Below are 18,125 nucleotides of genomic sequence, written 5' to 3'. Positions count from 1 at the left end.
TCGTCTTAAAGCTCCTTGTTTTATCTGAATATTAAATTATCAGCTGCAACTTTACTGTTCTGGTTCATTCTCAGTGTCTCATAGTGTTGTTTTCAAAGACAAAGCTGTAAAAAGCTGCTGTACACTACCTGCTCAGCACCAAACTGGTGAACATAGTTGAGCATTTAGCAGCTAAAGAGTCAGATATTTCCCTCAGGAGTTGGTGGAGACCAAAAACAGAGCTAAAAGAGAGTGAATATTGGACAGAAACACGACTCCACATGAATGATAATGTTGCTCCGTAACTGCTGGATGTTTGCTAACAAGTTCAATATGTTAACTTAAAAGATGATGATGTGTTAGTGTTGTGTTCACAGCTTGTTTCCACTAAAAGGTCCAAACACCCGACACAATTCCCAACTTGGGTCGATCGGGACGCTGGTAGTTTTGTTTCTACATGTTATATATAAATGTACAAACTATAATTCTTAACTAAAGGAGACATTCTCTCCTCTCCTTGAGACTTGAAGTAACTGTCTGTGTTGTTTGGGGGAAGCGAAAGCCTCTCTGATAAAGGGTGAATCAGCGTTGCCGTGGTTACCAAGGTCGGAGGAGGCCTTTCTTAGACAACACAGGTAACACGGTAAATGTGTAGATTCTATTGACACGATCAGAGATTCAAACCAGAATGTGCTGACGGTGACAAACACGAGTAAAGTGCAGTTCCTCAGTTCAGAAACTAATGAACCAATTAGATTAATGTTTCATATCGTAGGCTGATCTGTCGGGGTTAAAGACTAAGATTCAGACCTTCAGAGGGCAGAACAGGAAGAGACAGCATCTTGATGTTTGCTTTCAATAAACATTCTCATTATTGAGACATCAAAGGCTCGTGTGCACTTTCTCCACTGAGTTTGCTGACCATCGCTCAATATTTCCACATCATATATATTATGAATTATCTCCATTCCTGCTAGTTTAAATAATTACTGGATATGAAGTTTAGTTGGGAGCTGATTTTAAAGGTCTTTCTTCTTTCTTTCCTACTGAAGACAGCTCATAAATATATAGTTTCATGTTCAGAAGAAGCTCGTTAATAGAACAGCTGCTCACTGTAGTTTTTAACAAACAAACAAACAAACAAACAAACAGGAGGACATTTGTTGGGGACTATTTTCAGTGGCAGATGAATCCACGTTTGGCGCTCTAGTGAGTATTTCTGGCAGCAGGACGGTGTGTGTGTGTGTGTGTGTGTGTGGGACTCAGTCAAAATAAACTAGTGTGTGTGTCACAGTGCAGCGATGTGACTCACTGATGTGTTTTTAATAGTTTCTGGACAACGACGCAGGTCTACAGCACAGAGGAAGAAGATTTATCTTTTATTTTAAATATCTTTTTTATTTTGTTGTATATAATTTATTATTGTCTCCTTGGACGTTTTATTGGATACGTATCTTATCTTACATTATATATCAATAACAGTGATTGTTAGCAGATCATTTCACTGATGTTTTTTATGTTTTTAGATAAATCTATGTGTAATATTTACAGTCAGTCGCGGTGTAACAGCAGCTGTTGTGTGCTGGATCAGATGACTGTTGGTCATGTGACAGAGTGAAGCTGATGACCGTCAGTCATCTCCTCTTATGGTATAGATGAGTGTTTTTCAATCCTGGCCCCCCCCCCGGTCCCCCTACCGTCCCCCCCGGTCCCCTCTCTGTCGCCCCCCCCCCCCGGTCCCCCCCCCCCGGTCCCCTCTGCCCTGCATGTTTTAGGTTTCTTGATGACGAGCTGGGGGAGGGGGGGGTATATATCACTGGTATAGATTCAATACAGCAAACACACACATCATTCATACACCAGGTGTCCTCCTGTCAATCAGGGATGTCGCTATGGTAACCCTAAACAGAAAACTGATGTGTATCTTTTTTTTTTTTTACACTACACTTTATTTATTTTTATTTTTTAAAAGGATTAATTTGCTGCAAGAAGTTTTAATTGCAACATGAGATACAGAAGTCATAATTATGAGATATTATGAGATTTTTAAACATTTTTGTCATTAAAGCTAAAAAAAAAACTATTACATGTTAATAAAAATAATAATAATAGAGTAATATAGAATAATAATAATAATAATAATAATAATAATAATAATGAATAGAATAACAATAATAATAGATGTAGCCACTGTGATGTCACCCATTGGTTTGTGGACTCCCGTTCTGAAACCGTGAGTTCGGTATTTTGACTTTCGCCGTCTTAGTTTTTTGGAGCCAGAAGTGATGACCATATTTGGACGAGAGCGTGGTGCCGGGGGAGGAGCTCCCCAGAGTCCAGCTGCAGCACCTCACACACTGCTGTGGTAGTGCCAAGGTCGCCTAAAGCATACCCCGCTTTATCGCCCATAATTTATAGATTATCTGTGAATCCCAGTTGTCTAAAACTGACCTCGCTAGCAAGCAGCAGGCTGTAGTTGGAGAGCTCCGCACATAGAACTGGACTTACTTCCAGGTACTATTTCTTATCGAGCGATGATGTCAGACCTGAACACAGAAATGGTGAAAAACACTCTTAACTCCACAGTTCAGTCTTTTCACATGTTTTCAGCAATTAATTTCTAACATATTTAATGTGTTTCAAAAGAAATCTCTGATTTTCCTTTACACACTTTAACTTTTAGAGTTTTTATCATGGTTCGACTTTATAATTAACACTGTTATTTTCTGTTTGTGTGCTCTGAATGTTTTATGTCAAATGGTAAATGGACTGCACTTACATGGTTCCTTTCTAGTCTTACAACCACTCAGAGCACATTCATACACTGATGGCTGCCATGCCAACCTGCTCATCAGGAGGCTAATTTAATGCATTCACACACACAGATGGCACTTTGGCAATTTGGGCTTCAGTATCTTGCTCAAGAACACTTCGACATGCAGACTGGAGGAGCCGGGAATCAAACCGCTGATCTTCCGATTAGTAGACGACCTGCTCGTCATGTTCATGGTTTGAATCTGTGTGTTTTTGTTTGCTTGTTTTAATAAAACCAAACCAGATCACACCCCTGCTGCAGGACTGTTCACCAGTTTTAAGTTATATATAGTTTTCCCTTGTTAAGCTGATGCTGTGATTCGGTGTGTTGCTCAAGGACACTTCAGCAGGGTGAAGGTTGGGGGGGTCTTTGAACCTGTAGTTCAATGCTAACAGTTAATCTCTTTCTCACTTTAACAAACTATTTTTAGAGTGTTAGTATGTCCTGACAGAACGGCAGCAGCTACTGTTTCTGCAGAAATCTGATTCCACAGCGTCGGTTTCCAGGAAATAGTCCACTCCCTGTTTGGAGAAACACACACACACACACACACACACACACACAGATTTTATTTTGACTTGCAATCATATCACCCAAAAACATCTTTCCTATCTGAACCTGGCAGAGCTGTGACTCACTGCTTAGTGCAGCTGATGATGAACTTCTGCTTCATCACTTCACTGATGAAGCAGAAGTTCACAAACTCTCAAAAAGAATCACAGCAAAACTTCTCAACTGAAATGGTTCCATCCATTATTTGTGCAACGTGAGACGCTGGACTGAAATTAGTGACACAAAGACACAAGTGATGTTGGGAACCAGGGTCCAATGCAAAGGGAGAGCAACCTTTTACCAGACTATAAAACTATAACTTGAGACGTAGATATGTGCTCTAAATATCTTGATACGTCTTTTGAAGTCAGTCTCTGGTTTTGAGGTCGGGACAGTTTGTCCTGCTGCCTGACAGTCAGTCTGACCGAGCTGCTGCGTTTACAGGATGAACCTCTGAGCAATGTTCCCACGTGCTAAAAATACCAGCAGCAGCGTCCAGCCGTGCGGGCCGTCCTCTCAGGTTGGTCTTACACCCTGCAGGACTCAGCCGGAGCAGACGTGGATGCTGTTTTGGCAAAAAGGAGAAACCTTTCAGAGGCTCTCCTCGCTCACGCTTTCAGTTTGAGTCAACTCGTTTGGACTTTTTTCCACGGTGGACGTCCAAAAACGTCAAGTCTAGTTATTAAATTCTTTCTTAAACGTAGAATATTTACATATATTTACTTTCTTATTTTTGATGATACCGTCCTGTTCTGGATTCTGACGGCGGCGTCCCGCTTGGTTCCGGACCGACTCCGTTTGTAACCTACATGCACACAGAGCTGGAGGATCTGGCAACCTCACCGCACCAGACCAGAACCTCACACCACCACCGCCACCGCCACCGTCGCCTCGTCGTCGCCTATCCTCACCATGTAAACTTGAAGTGGAGCTCCTCCTTTGAGACGGCTCTCTTACGGACGCTGTGCAGAACGTTCTCGTGAGGACAGAAAAGAGTTTTTGTTTATTTGGGGTTTTTTTTTTGGCGAGGAGACATCGTTCCAAAGATCTGAAGGAAGTGGAAATAACTGCACCGTCGGCATCGACTGAAGGATTCCAGAACGCTGCACAAAATTACATTCCTGAAATAATTTCATTATTATTATTTTAGAAAAGCTTCACAGAAACATCTCTCAGGTGTTCTGATCCGTCCGGTCCCGTTCTCGTGGATTTAATACAGTTTGGAGATGAGGGAGTTGCTCCCCATCACAGCGAGGCGGCAGAGAGAGCGACAGACCAGCCTCCCTGCTCCTCCTTCCTCCTCCTCTTCTTCCTCCTTCCCCATCACCTCCTTCTCCATCCAAACCTCCAAAAAGTTCCCGTTCTTCCACGTGGTCAAATGCTGCAGGTACGACGGAGCCGCATTCCTGTCCTGTCTGAACCGGAAGAGCTTTTGGTTTCAAACCCGGACATGTTGTGGTCCCATAAAGGTTTTAAATTGTATTTCCTGTGTTCAGTGAAGCTGTTTTGTTTTTTTCTGTTTCCAGGTACGAGGCAGAGAACGCCTTCTTCTCCAGTCTGAGGCTGAACGACTTCAACATCATCGACACGTTGGGAGTCGGCGGCTTCGGACGTGTTGAGCTGGTACGATCTGATCAAAAAAAAACACAACATCGGGTCACAGTAACAGATCAATTAGTATTCATTTAACAGACTCACGTGACCATCAGAGCAGCACATGTAGATACAACAGGAATCCAGTTTAAGATAAGTCTCAGATTACTTTAAAACCAGTTTCAGACCAGTTTGCAGATAGGTTTTAACCCTCCTGTTTTTCTCGGGTCAAATTTGACCCGTTTTCAAATGTTTTTATATCAGAAATATGGATTTCTTTCATCTAATTGCCTGAAAATCACATGGATGGTTCCATACCACACACTTTGCAAGTAAAAGTAATGATCACTATTTTCATTGAATGGGTGTTTTATTAAAATTTGTAGCATCTGTGAACTTTTGTCCTCCCGAGTCAAAATTGACCCAAGAGGACAAAAGTTGCATGAGGGTTAAGATCTGTTTGGTATTAGTTTAAAACCAGTTTCAGACCAGTTTAAGATTACTTTGAGAACAGTTTAAAACTAGATTGAGACAATTTGAGACCAGTTTTAGGCCAGTTTCATATTAGTCTGAGACCAGTTCAGATAAATTTGAAACCAGATTTACTTTAGTTTGAGACAAATTACAGATTAGGTGGAGACCAGTTTAAGATCTGTGTCAGATTACTTGAGAACCAGTTTCAGTCCAGTTTCATTCTGGTTTGACACTAGTTTCACATTAGTTCAAATTAGATTGAAACTAGTTTTAGAACGTAAAACCAGTTTCAAATCACTTTGAGACCAGTTTCAGGTTAGTTTGAGATAAATTTCAGATTAAGTTCAGACCAGTTTAAGACCAGTTTAAGACCAGTTTAAGACCAGCTGCAGATTAGTTTGAGATTCATTTCAGGCCAATTTCAAATAAATTTGAAGGCAGAAAATGTAATAAATCAGAAATCTGATTTATAGTCCACAACGCAGACAATATTCTGCACAGCGTGTGTGTGTGTGTGTGTGTGTGTGTGTGTGTGTGTGTGCGTGTGTGTGTGTGCGTGTGCGTGTGCGTGTGTGCGTGTGTGTGTGTGCACATGTTTACATGTATGTAGGGTTAGGCTGTACAAAATGAATGGAGTCAATGCAATGTCCTAACAAGGATAGATGCACAAACAAGGATAGCTGTGTGTGTGTGTGTGTGTGTGTGTGTGTGTGTGTGTGTGTGTGTGTGTGTGTGTGTCTGTGCATGTGTGTGTGTGTGCGTGCGCGTGCCTTCAGCTATTTGCAGTAACTTTCCAGTAAAGTACCACCACTGGTAACTGGAAACCAGTCATCATGTGATGGTCATGTGATTGAGTGTCTGGCCCCGCTGAGGTTTGGGGGTACTGAAGGTCGAAGGGGAAGCCCTGCAGAGGGTTTGTCCAAAAACAGGAAGGAATCCCCGCTCAGGATCTCCCATCATTCCTCGGGAGATATTTTTAGTGGGTGAGTCAGAGTGTAACTCTGCACCGAGGAAGAAACTGACCTCTGACCTCCAGACTGTCTGTGTGAGCCTAAACAGAAATCTTACTACGCAGATTTCTTCCATCAGAGTATCGTATTCAGTCTCAGTGACGTTACATTCGATACGGAAGCTCAGAGGCGTCCATGTCGAAGCTCGAATAATAAAAAAGAGAATGACTTTTGAGTTTATTTATTTGCACAGATTATAATAAATAAAATGAAACAAATACATACAAACAACAAGAAAAAAATCACAAAGAGGAAAAAAGCCTATTAGGCTTATTGATTATCTCTACCTGAATATATATATATAAGAAAAACAAAGTCAGACTATTAAAAAGGATAATAAAACCAAAATTAAAGACTTTTAAAAGGAATTTAAGGACAGAGAAATGTAAGAGTAGTAGTTCCACACATTTGGACGTCTGTGTCTGATTGAAAGTTGATTTCTGGTCGTCAGATGTTTGAGAAGATGCAGATCAGATGATCGTCTGGTTGAGTTAGTTTTAAAACAAATAATGATACAAAAGTGACATTTATACTTTATCAAAAGTGTTTTCAAACTGTATTCTTAGTTTTACAAGAGAAAAGACTTTAAAGATAAGATCTATTATTAATACTGTCTGTCCAGTATTAATAACTTTCCTCCCCACTGAAGACTGTAAACACCACACACACACACACACACACACTCACACACACACACACACACACACACACACACACACACACACCGTCTTCATTACCAGCCCACGAGGGAGGTGTGACCTCTCCGACATGTCAGAGTAAGAGCTCGTATAACATAACGTAAAGAATCTGTCCAGAAATAGAGGATTGTGTCATCATGGTCTATTAACACCACAGTGTGTGTGTCTGTGTGTGTGTGTGTGAGTGTGTGTGTGTGTGAGTGTGTGTGTGTGTGTGTGTGGTGTTTACAGTCTACAGTGGGAAGAAAGTTTAATTGGACAGATAGAATTTATACTAAAGCTGCAACTAATTATTATTATTTTCATTGTTGTCAATATGTCAATTAATCTATTAATCATTTGGTTTATTAAATGTCAGAAAATAGTGAAAAATGTTCATCACAGTTTCCTAAAAGCCCAAAGTGACGTCTTCAGATGTCTTGTTGTGTCCGACCAGCGGTTTAAAACCCGAAGATGATCAGTTTATTGTCACATATGACAAAGAAAAGCAGCAAATCTTCACAATAAAGGAGGTGGAGACAATGAAAGTTTTTGTCATTTCTCCCACAAATATATAGTTTCCTGTTTAAAAAGGGCTCAGTCATTTCCTAAAACATCTGCTGACTTTAGTTTTAAACAAACTAACAGGAGGAAATAGTGCATTTTGTTGTGACTATTTTCAGCAGCGGATGAATCCACATTTGGTGCTTTAGTGCATATTTCTGGCAGCAGGAGTGTGAGTGTGTGTGAGACTGAGTCACAGAATACGACATACACATACGTTTTTCGTTGGGTTTGTTGACCAGAAAAAGAACATTTCCTGTGAAGGTAGAAGTGACGGCATGTTTGTTTCTCTTCAGGTGCAGCTGAAGAGTGAGGAGGCGAAGACGTTCGCCATGAAGATCCTGAAGAAGCGTCACATCGTCGATACGAGACAACAAGAACACATCCGCTCTGAGAAACACATCATGACCGAGGCGCACTCCGACTTTGTCGTCAGGTCAGCAGAATATTTATTTAGGTTATTTTATTATGACGTTGCTGGTTTTCTGCTTAAAGGACCAGTGTGTAGGATTTAGTGACATCTAGTGGTGAGGTTGCACATTGCAACCAACTGAATACCCCTCCCCTCCCCTTCCAAACGTGTAAGAGAAGCTACGGTGGCAGTGAAACTTGCAAAAAACGAGGATATATAGTCTATAAAACACAGTTGGTATCAGGATATCAGCTCAGCATTAATGTTAGATATTATTTTTGATGGATTTATGGATGTTCTGAGTGTTTTCCTCAGTAGTATGTTGTCATGCATATTGCAGGTTTTAAAGTGTTGTGTTTTTTGTGCTCAGGTTGTACCGGACGTTTAAGGACAGTAAATATCTGTACATGCTGATGGAGGCCTGTCTGGGAGGAGAGCTGTGGACCATACTGAGAGACAGGTACTCATTTAAATCTTCTACAGAATTTATTTTTATTTCATACTGAGTCACTTTTCTCAGAAGTTTTTGAAAGGTTTTTAAAAAAGAATCAGATCATTTTCTAACTAGAAGAAAGGAAATTGGTTATTGCTAAAGACAAAAAAGTTGATTAGCTGAAAATTAATTGACAGAAAAACAGATTTTGAAGTCTTCTTTTGTCTGTTTTATATCATTGTAGAGTGAATATAATTGAATGTTGAAGTTGTGAATCTTGGACTGTCAAGACTGTCACGTTGGACTTGAAGAATCTTTAAAATTTAGAATATACAGAAATCAGCGGTTTGAATAAATTCAATTGAAAGCAGTAGTTAAATGCCAGCAATAAGCGGGAGTACTTTAAGTGTTTGCATGAAACACTGGTCAATAGAAAATCAACAAATGAAAAACAACTAATATGGTGAATGAACAGAAGGTAAAAAGTGGACGTTCAGTTCAGATCCCACCAGAGGCAGAAACATCTTCGTTCCTTAACCAGATGAAACTTTGTGTGTTTCAGGGGTTCGTTTGAAGATTCGACCACAAGGTTTTACACAGGCTGCGTAGTCGAAGCCTTCGCCTACCTGCATGCCAAAGGCATCATATACAGAGACCTGAAACCTGAAAACCTCATACTGGACAGCCGGGGATACGCCAAACTGGTACAAACACAATACTTTCTGTCTGCTGTTTAGCAACTTTCTCTCACAGTAAGCCTGGAGGTTTTGGGCCCTCTAACAGTTTCTCATGCTGCCCGGTTGGTAATCTAACTGTGAGAAAAGATCATGGGGTCACCTAAATCTAAAGGGTTAATCCTCTAGAAAGTAAGAATGGAATCCGGAGATGCAACGAAAATTGGCCCGTTAGATTTCGACATTTCTTGTGTACAAGGGGAAATTTTGTCTTAATGGTGGCCTTGGAAGAAAGGTCTGAAAGTTGCCAGAAATATTAGGGTTCATCCTTTCGTGATCGGCGTTGTGTTTCATTAATTTGGTCTTTTCCAGGTGGACTTTGGTTTCGCCAAGAAGATCGGCTTTTGTAAGAAGACGTGGACATTCTGCGGGACGCCAGAGTATGTCGCTCCAGAGATCATCCTCAACAAGGGTCATGACGTCTCAGCAGATTACTGGTCTCTGGGCATCCTGATGTACGAGCTGCTGACGGGCAGGTGAGGACAGAGGAGGGCAGTAATGTTCAGTAGGGTCAAACTCCTGTTGTTGTACAGTGTCCTACAGTGTCTCTGTCTGTCTCCAGTCCTCCATTCTCAGGTCCAGATCCAATGAAAACCTACAACATCATCCTGAGAGGCATCGACATGATCGAGTTCCCCAAGAAGATCACCAAGAACGCCGCCAACCTCATCAAGAAGCTCTGCAGGTAAAAGGCGCTGTGTGTCTGAGCTCAGATTCACTGTAGAGAAACTAAATATTATTGTTTTCATCTCCAGAATAAATCTTTGAATCATAACTGTTTGTGTTGACAGAGACAATCCCTCAGAGAGACTTGGAAACCTGAAAAACGGAGTCAAAGACATCCAGAAGCACAAGTGAGTGAGCCAAGAGAGTTGACACCTGATTGGCTGTTTCTGCCTTAGGATCTCCTTCTCTTTTTGGTTAACTGGCTCTTTAAACTTTGTGTCGTCAATATCTTTTTTTATCCATGGAATAAATCTTCATATACTCCTTCAACCAGCAGGAGGAGCTGTAGTCTGTAACTGCTGAAACCAAATCTGTCAAAACTCAAAACAAGATAAAATGAATCAAACCGATCTCTCTCTCTCTGTTCAGGTGGTTTGAAGGTTTTAACTGGGAGGGTCTGAGGAAAGGAACTCTGACTCCACCCATCATACCTGCCGTGAGTAGAAATAATCTTTATTTTATTTTTTTCTCCAATGCCAACACCAAACTCATGTTTGATCCCTGACAAACTGAAGCAGTGTTAACATACTAGGAAAAAAACACAGAAAACTTCAATATCAAGGCCTTAAATGATCTTGAAAACACTTAAATCTACTGTGGCATGTCACGCCTTAAATTCAGTTTAAGCATGCTTCACTAAAAGTCTATCATAGTGTGTGTGACTTTATATTGCTATATCAAAATATAGTGTGATATTATTAATGTTATGACAGTTTGTAGGTAAAGTAATCAGACAGGAGGGTACTTTATCACATTGATGTAAAAATCCTATAAATCCAACACTGCAGAGACAAAGTCTTAAATCTAAAGGTGTTTTCAGACCTGTGCAGTTCAGTCCAGTTGAACAGGACTGACCTGGACTAACAACCAAGTACATTGTTTTCCTGATATCTGAGCAGATAAGAGCTTCTTCAGGACCTTCTTCCTGAGTTTACCTTCTTGCTCCTGCTCTAGATGCAATTTGGCTCATCTAAATTTTTTTCTGTGTGAACAGAAAACAAACCAAGCAGAAAACTTGAAAGTTCACTAACTCATCCATTGATTCGGACCAGAGCTAACAAACTATAGGTTTGAAAACACCCTAAAAGCATTAAACTTGTTTTTCTGCAATGAGTCTACAGGTGTTAAAGATGTTTGACTCTTTGTTTTTATGTCCAGGTTTCCTCCCCGACTGACACCAGTAACTTCGACAGTTTCCCTGAAGATGCTGACGAGCCGCCACCAGACGACAACTCCGGTTGGGACTATGACTTTTAAGTCCCACCAAATCTCTTCCACCAAAACCCAAAGCCTGACACCCTACGGTGGGCAGTGACATCCAGATCTAAGAGGAAGAGGACTCCTCACCAGGCTAAACAAAGATGAACTTCATGTACCATTTGGTGGATGTTTTTACCTGAAGCACCACTGTTACTGTGTGCTGTTTTTAAGAATGGCTGGAGCCTGGGGGAATCAAACTCTTAATGTTTTTGTAGCCACATTGTGTCCCCAAATGATTTGAGAACTAAGTGTGAAGAAGGCAACAGATGGAAAAGGACTTGAGGACTCTCGCTGACCAATGTGATCAAGTCTGTTCCGTGTAACTGGAGGAACCCTGAGCTGCAAGAACACCTGAGACTTGGAAGATGGTTATTGTGGTTCAAGGACAACAGAACAAAACAGTTGCTCATATCAACAGTTTGCTTGTGTTTCTAAGACTAGAAACACTTGTTTATCAAATCTCTCAGAGTAGGAAATCAGTCCTAAGAATGATGCATGCCTGGTTCTTCTTTGGCAAAGGGGTACAGGCATGTACTTAACTTCAACAATCTGGAAAAGTCATCCCAGCTGTCAGAGCTGTCAGAAATCTGGAATGTAGTTGCTCCATCCACAGAAGCATTTCCATGAGGCAGAAAAGACATTTTTCCAACAACCAGGAGTGTCTTTATAAACCCAGAATACCTAGATTCCTTGTTTCGCTGCTGCTGAGCTTTGGGTATGTTCATCCATCAGCAGTCAGTCACACAGCATAGGCCTTGCTTTATGTCCCAGATATTGCTGCAACACCTAGATGTACTTTGGATATAAGTCAGTGACGTCAGTCTGAAAGCTGCTGCTTAAAACCGCCAGTGAAGCTACCAGAGGCGGAAGCTGGTAAATCTTAAGGTGTCGAGTGAAATCAAGTTGTCACAAAGTGCTCCCGGAGCAATGGACAAGGCTAGATAGTCACACAGGCAAAGTTGGGACCCCAAAAGCCACAGGTTGTCTGTGTGGCAATTAATTTATGATCATTTAATTACAAATTTGTTTGGAAATACACACCACAAACGCACAAGTAAAAACTGAAAACGTGAGGTGCCAAATGTGCAGGCTTGATTACCTGCTCCAACCAGAAGCTGAGATTTGAAATCAAAGCTGCAGTTCCTCTAATGTCCACTAGATGCTGCTAAAGACAGTCAATGCAGTTTCTACACAAGTTCAGCACTCAGTAGATCATTCACCTCCTACTGACATCTGATTGCTGATTTTCAACATTTTTGATTCATACAGCATAAAAAATATGTTGCTTGATTGACAGGTTCCTCAGCCTTTCACAGTCTTATCCATGGTATCTTCATCCTCTTCATCCATATTAGGACTTCCTGACTCCAGAAGCTGACAAAGGCTTAAAATTGTCCCTCCAGATACCTCCTAATGAAATCCGGACACTTAATGCCATGTTTTACAGCGGCCTATGAAAAGCCTCTGCTTCTGTCAAGTATCCTTTTTAAACACTGGCTGACACTTGACCTTTGACCCCTCAGGAGAAGATTGTGCCACCATTGCCTGTCCCTTAGGGGCTTCTCTGACCCTAGGAGCCCAGGTATGGATCTTTAAGCGCAGGCTGCAGGATGAATTCGAGGTCTGGGTGACGAACGCAACCTACTAGAGGAAAAACTAATTGAAGACTGAACTGACAAACTTGAGGTCACCATGATGCCTTCACTTCTCATTTACTGTTTGGGAACTCCAAATCCAAAGACACAAAGTCAAAAAGTTTGGGTGTAGTAGCAGTTGTCTTCACCAGTGGATGACGGGGTTGTGATACGAACATTTCTACTTTTAAACTTTCCTTTCTATCATTCTTCATGATGTGAATCTTCACATGAAAACATATTTTGTAAATATTTCCAAGACTTCCTACATATTTTTGCACACACACACACATAAACATTCTCACAGACACATGCACGACTTCGTTGAATTTCTTATCAGCTGTTTTTTTTTAAGTTTTTTGAAGGTGAAGAAAGTTTAAAAATGTTTTGGGCAAAACAGAAACAACCTTAAAGTCCAACTGAAATCAAATGTAGTGTTTGTTTTTTTTATGTACTGTTAATAGTTTATTATTAAAATGAAGAAAAATGTCTGTGGTGAAATATCTGAAATGCATGACACAAAATTTTAGTAAGACTAAGACTCATGATATACTTGCTTTTGAATGACATGGCTCCATTCCTCTGAATCAAACACCAACTTTTTTAGCTGTTCAAATAGATCTAATGTTTATGTTATTGGTGTCTTTTTCACCTTTATAAAGAACCGGGACGTCGTCCTCACAGGGATACGCAGGGCGACCATCAAACACGAACACGTAGTAAAAGCGAGTATATCTGCGCTACAAGAGAGAAAACCTTCGTCCTCAGAGACGGTTTTCTCTCTTTTATTTTAAACTCCAAAATGAAAATTGAGTGTCGATGTTCAGTCTTTGTAGTAGAAACATGAACAAGGGCAAACATCTGTTTATTTCAATTTGTTCAAAATATCAAGTATAATTTATATTATATTTTGTGGCATGTTATAAAAGCAGCTGATAGTTGTCTGATCTTGGTACGAAGCTGATTTTGTTGTGATCTGTGAGCTCTGCATGAAAATATTGTTCAGTTTTTTATCAGCAGAGGGCAACAATGAGTTTAGACACCAGACGCCAACAAACCAGGCAGTTTATTCTGTTTCTCTCTGAGAATGTTAGCCTAGCTTAGCCTGGCTCTGTCCAAAGAAACACCTCTAAAGCTCACTAATTAACATGTTTTATCTCGTTTGTTGGATTCGTAACCAAACAGAAACTTAAAAACAACAGTTTGTGAAATATTAATTTAAAGTGAAAATGTTAACTTTACCACCAGACACGACCTGATTGTTGCCTGGTGAACAAGCTGCCTTCTCTAACAGTTTCATGTCCACAGAGGAGAAATATTCATTCATGTTCATATCGACTCTTAGTGATGATATTTTGTGGTTATGAGTTTGTGTGATGACACAGATTTATTTGTATATAATGGAAATATAGTACTTTATGATGTTTCAGCTGTTTGTAGATTATGATTATCATCACCATTATTATTATTATTATTATTATTATTATTATTACTATTTCAGTGGTTGGTAGCCAAAGAAAGGCTCAAAAAAGCTTTATGGGCATGACTGTTAAAAATATGTTTTTGCCAAAGCAGTTCAGTCTGTTTAAAAAATAAACGATATTTTAAAAAAAAGGTCTTTGTTCTGTATTTCCTCACAGTCTGACAGTCAGTGTTTGTTCTTCACAGTATGCTGAATCCCCACAGTGTGAATGAACAAACAGCAATTATGATTCTTAAAAAACTGGTTATTCGTTTCAGGCTTTAATTAAGGACACAGCTCATGAGTGTCCATAGCGCAATAAAATACAAAGAAGAATAAATAAATACTCTATTAATTATTATTTGTGGTTACATTACAAATATCACAATATGTTAGCAGATAATGTGGTTTAATTTAAATTTCCAAATAGAAAAAAACACTATTTATTGAGGAAATAATTTTTTTTTTTAAATAATTTTGAATATTTAATAATGATGATAAGTTAAAAGTCAAGTCAAATTTATTTGTATAGCACATTTCATACCGTTATCTCAATGTGCTTCACACACAATACATGAAAAAAAAACTAAAAATAATTATTTATATATATTTAAATACACATATTTAAAAGACACACACACAAATTCATAAAAATGAACTCATCCCCTGCCAGCCCACACAAACACTTACATACCAGACAGTATGTCCGTGCAACACACCCAGAACTGCGGCTTCAGCCTACATTTTTTTTTTTCGGGTTGCAGAAATCTTTAAATTGAGTTATTGTACTGTTTTGAGCTGCTGCGTTTGTCTTTTCTCGTGTGTTGTATAAATATGGATTTGCATATGCAGACCCGAAAATAAGTTATGTAGTCAGGATTTTTCCTTTTAACTTGTAAACTGAAGCTCTCGGGCTGATTTACCGGAGATACGTTGTCCTCAGCCTGGACTCGAACCTTCAACCTTTCGCACCAAACAGCTCAGAGAGAAGCGGCTCTGTGCTGCCGTCTGTCTCCGCTGAACTCCGTTCAAAAAACAAGCAGAATAACAGCGTGGCTCTGTTACCGACCAAATGCACCGAGGACACCAGACTTCTCAGCTTCTCTGAACCTGTCGGAGCCTCTCGTGATATTCGGCGAACATATAATCCACCTTACAGCACGTGTTTACGTACACGCGTCATTTTATCCAGGTATCCGCGCCGCTTCTCACAGGACACCGCCGTGTGTTTCATGACCGTGACGCGGACAGAAAGTGACAGCAGTCCGCTCTTTGGCTTTACTTTGGCATTTACTATAGACAAAAGAAAAAGAAACATTTTCCCGCGTCAACTTCTCACACAACTTTGGGTTTTTGTTGTTTTTCGGGGAGGAAGCCTCTCACTGTCTCCCCGCTGCAGTACCACTCTCCACCTGAACTCTCCGGGGGCGCTGTTTCACCAAAACACTAATATAGACAGAGATGAATGGAGGAAAATGATAAATAGCAATAAAAGTCATATTTTCAATGAAAAATGAGAACGCTTCACGATTGTGCGTGTCATCCTTGCGCCAGGGGCCATGCTAATCTTCTCTGTATCGTTCCCGCTTATCATGTGTGTTACAATCTGTAACACAGTGTTGCTAAGAGGTTTCTTCCTTTATGAAGGGGGGCAGCCAACATGTAGTCTGAGCCAGGGTGTCACCTCTGTGGGGACAGAAGGAAAAACACCAGACACAGGTCTATGTGCCTGGTGAGAGGGGGGGTTGGGGACTGGACTCTCAGTGACCCCCTGACTCAGGTCCTGGTCCTGGCTACTGGTCTCGTCTCACTGTGAGCTGAGGAGGATTGTGGGGTTTCTATGCAGATCAGCTCTTACGTCAGGAGACAAAAAACTTCCTCTTCCTGCCCCCCCCCCACCCTCTGGGAGGATGGTGTGGAAGGGTGGGGGCACCTTCACTTCAGTGTGCTGATCAGAGACCAGCCGGACTCTCCACAGATCAGCAGGGACTCAAACACCAGATCCACCTTCAGAGAGAAGACACACACACACCTGTAACAGCTGTTTATCGGCTCACGTCTTGTTCTACAGTTTCTGTCTCTTTGTTTCTGTGCTGTTTGAATGTTGTTGGCAGGTCTTTGTGTCAGTGTTGACCTTCCTGTCTCTCCAACACATGTGTTGCTTTACTTTAAATTCATGTTCAGCTGAGTGTTTGCAGGTAAGAGTCTTTTTTTTATACATGTGAATGTCTTTTGGTACATGAACTGTACTTTTTAATGTGCAAGCAAATAAATGTGATGTTTTCCTGATTTTAAGTCCATTCAATTTTATAAAGGTGTTGAAATGAACTTTATCCACATTTATGAGCAGATTAAACTGCAATATTTTTATTCTAGTGAACATACTTTATAATTTTATAAAGCTGCAACAGTAATTTCAGAGGGCCGATACGTGCATATATATATATAACATGCAGAATTATGAAATTAAAACAAATAAATGATGCAGGAGCGCAAAAGCTAACAGAAAATACATTTTTGCTTCTGTCTGAACGTCATGTAAACGTTGTGTGAGCTGTTGTTTGCAGCCGGAAGTGAATCCTTCTGCTACTTAAAATTAACATGTAGTTCATGAAACAGGCCACCAGGTGTCAGTGTTCACCTGTACAAGGAAGGAGGTGTGATTCTCACTAAAAGCATCTTTGATAACTTTATAGATGTCATTCATGTAACAAGAATTCAGCGACCAAAACAACCTGTTCTGTTTCATATGTGGGGATTTTCACACCAAATGTGTTTAAACTTTTGAAATATTAAAATTTGATTTAGTTTTCCGCAAATATTGAAACATCAACATGACTGACGGCCTGTTATTAAATCTACATGTTATACTGAAAAATTCATCTTACACACAGCACAATTAGCTAAAATAAACTAGTTTAAACTGCAGTATTTTCTGTTTGGCTTGGCCACAGACATGTCAACTCTCCCGTTTGACTGATATATTAAAATGCTGCTTATGCATTGACTCATCAGTATTAATGATGTACTTTGTTACATGTATTTAATACATCAGTAACAGCCCGGTTTTCTTCAAAAGTAGTACTTTTAATTTAGTATTTAAGCAAATTTAGCTAGTAATCGGTTACTTTTATACTTTTACTTAAGTAAAGGATATGAGTACTTCCTCCAGCACTGCAGGTCACAGAATCTGATGGGTCATCAAATACGGTGTAACACCTGTATTTCTCCTGCTCATCGTTTCATGTATGTGAATGGAGAATGCTAAAACGATTAGCATCATACTCCGGGAGCATAGACTGTATAAAAACGTCCACACAGTCCTGAGAAATGGTTCGAGCAGCCAAATGAGCTGTTTTTGAGCTCAGTTTTCTAATAGTTATAAATGTTTATTTTCATTCAGATTTTTGTGGATGCTTAATGAGACACTCAACTTTGATATCATATATGCATTTTTATGATTTCAAGCCACGTTTCCAGAGGCTTTAAGCAGCAGGCTGCTGTAGGTCTGCTAAACATAAGCGCACCCACGAAGCCACAAAGAACAAATCAACCGTCCGTTAGGCAGTAAAGGATCTCTGGAGCCGAGAGAAGAAACTCTTTTCATAATGTAAAAATCACAGTCAGGTGGGATCCTGGAAAATCTCACTTATTTTCAAAGCCCGATGTTTAATTAATTGTTAATTACCATCTTAACATAAAATCAAAAGACCTTAATTGCATCATTATTACCTGGTAAATTAATGAGTTTTTGCACTTGAGGTATTGTCAAAACAGAGCTGGAAGTCCAAACAACAGAC

The 18,125-nt window shown here is 40.1% G+C and overlaps 1 protein-coding gene and 1 non-coding gene across 4 annotated transcripts in view; one reads left to right on the top strand and one right to left on the bottom strand.

The window, feature by feature from the left end:
• LOC137171612 (cGMP-dependent protein kinase 1-like) overlaps positions 1-13,354 on the top strand; it is a 61,947-nt gene extending 48,593 nt beyond the window's left edge. For 2 of the 3 annotated variants that reach the window (XM_067575635.1, XM_067575634.1), the window contains exons 10-18: positions 4,873-4,969; positions 7,961-8,100; positions 8,447-8,536; positions 9,072-9,213; positions 9,556-9,719; positions 9,806-9,928; positions 10,035-10,097; positions 10,339-10,405; positions 11,128-13,354. In XM_067575635.1, coding sequence (XP_067431736.1) covers positions 4,873-4,969; positions 7,961-8,100; positions 8,447-8,536; positions 9,072-9,213; positions 9,556-9,719; positions 9,806-9,928; positions 10,035-10,097; positions 10,339-10,405; positions 11,128-11,226 — 985 coding nt within the window. In that variant the 3' untranslated portion in view covers positions 11,227-13,354. Of the gene's footprint in view, positions 1-3,763; positions 4,734-4,872; positions 4,970-7,960; positions 8,101-8,446; positions 8,537-9,071; positions 9,214-9,555; positions 9,720-9,805; positions 9,929-10,034; positions 10,098-10,338; positions 10,406-11,127 lie in introns of those variants that run through there. The other variant, XM_067575636.1, reaches the window with a different exon arrangement.
• A 2,479-nt stretch (positions 13,355-15,833) lies between these two features.
• LOC137172800 (U6 spliceosomal RNA) lies at positions 15,834-15,940 on the bottom strand. The gene has a single exon (XR_010925056.1). It is a non-coding gene; the product is annotated as a U6 spliceosomal RNA (small nuclear RNA).
• Positions 15,941-18,125: the final 2,185 nt, after the last annotated feature.

Source organism: Thunnus thynnus, chromosome 20, assembly GCF_963924715.1.
Source record: "Thunnus thynnus chromosome 20, fThuThy2.1, whole genome shotgun sequence".
NCBI classification, from domain to species: domain Eukaryota; kingdom Metazoa; phylum Chordata; class Actinopteri; order Scombriformes; family Scombridae; genus Thunnus; species Thunnus thynnus.
This window is presented reverse-complemented; position numbering and strand designations above follow the sequence as displayed.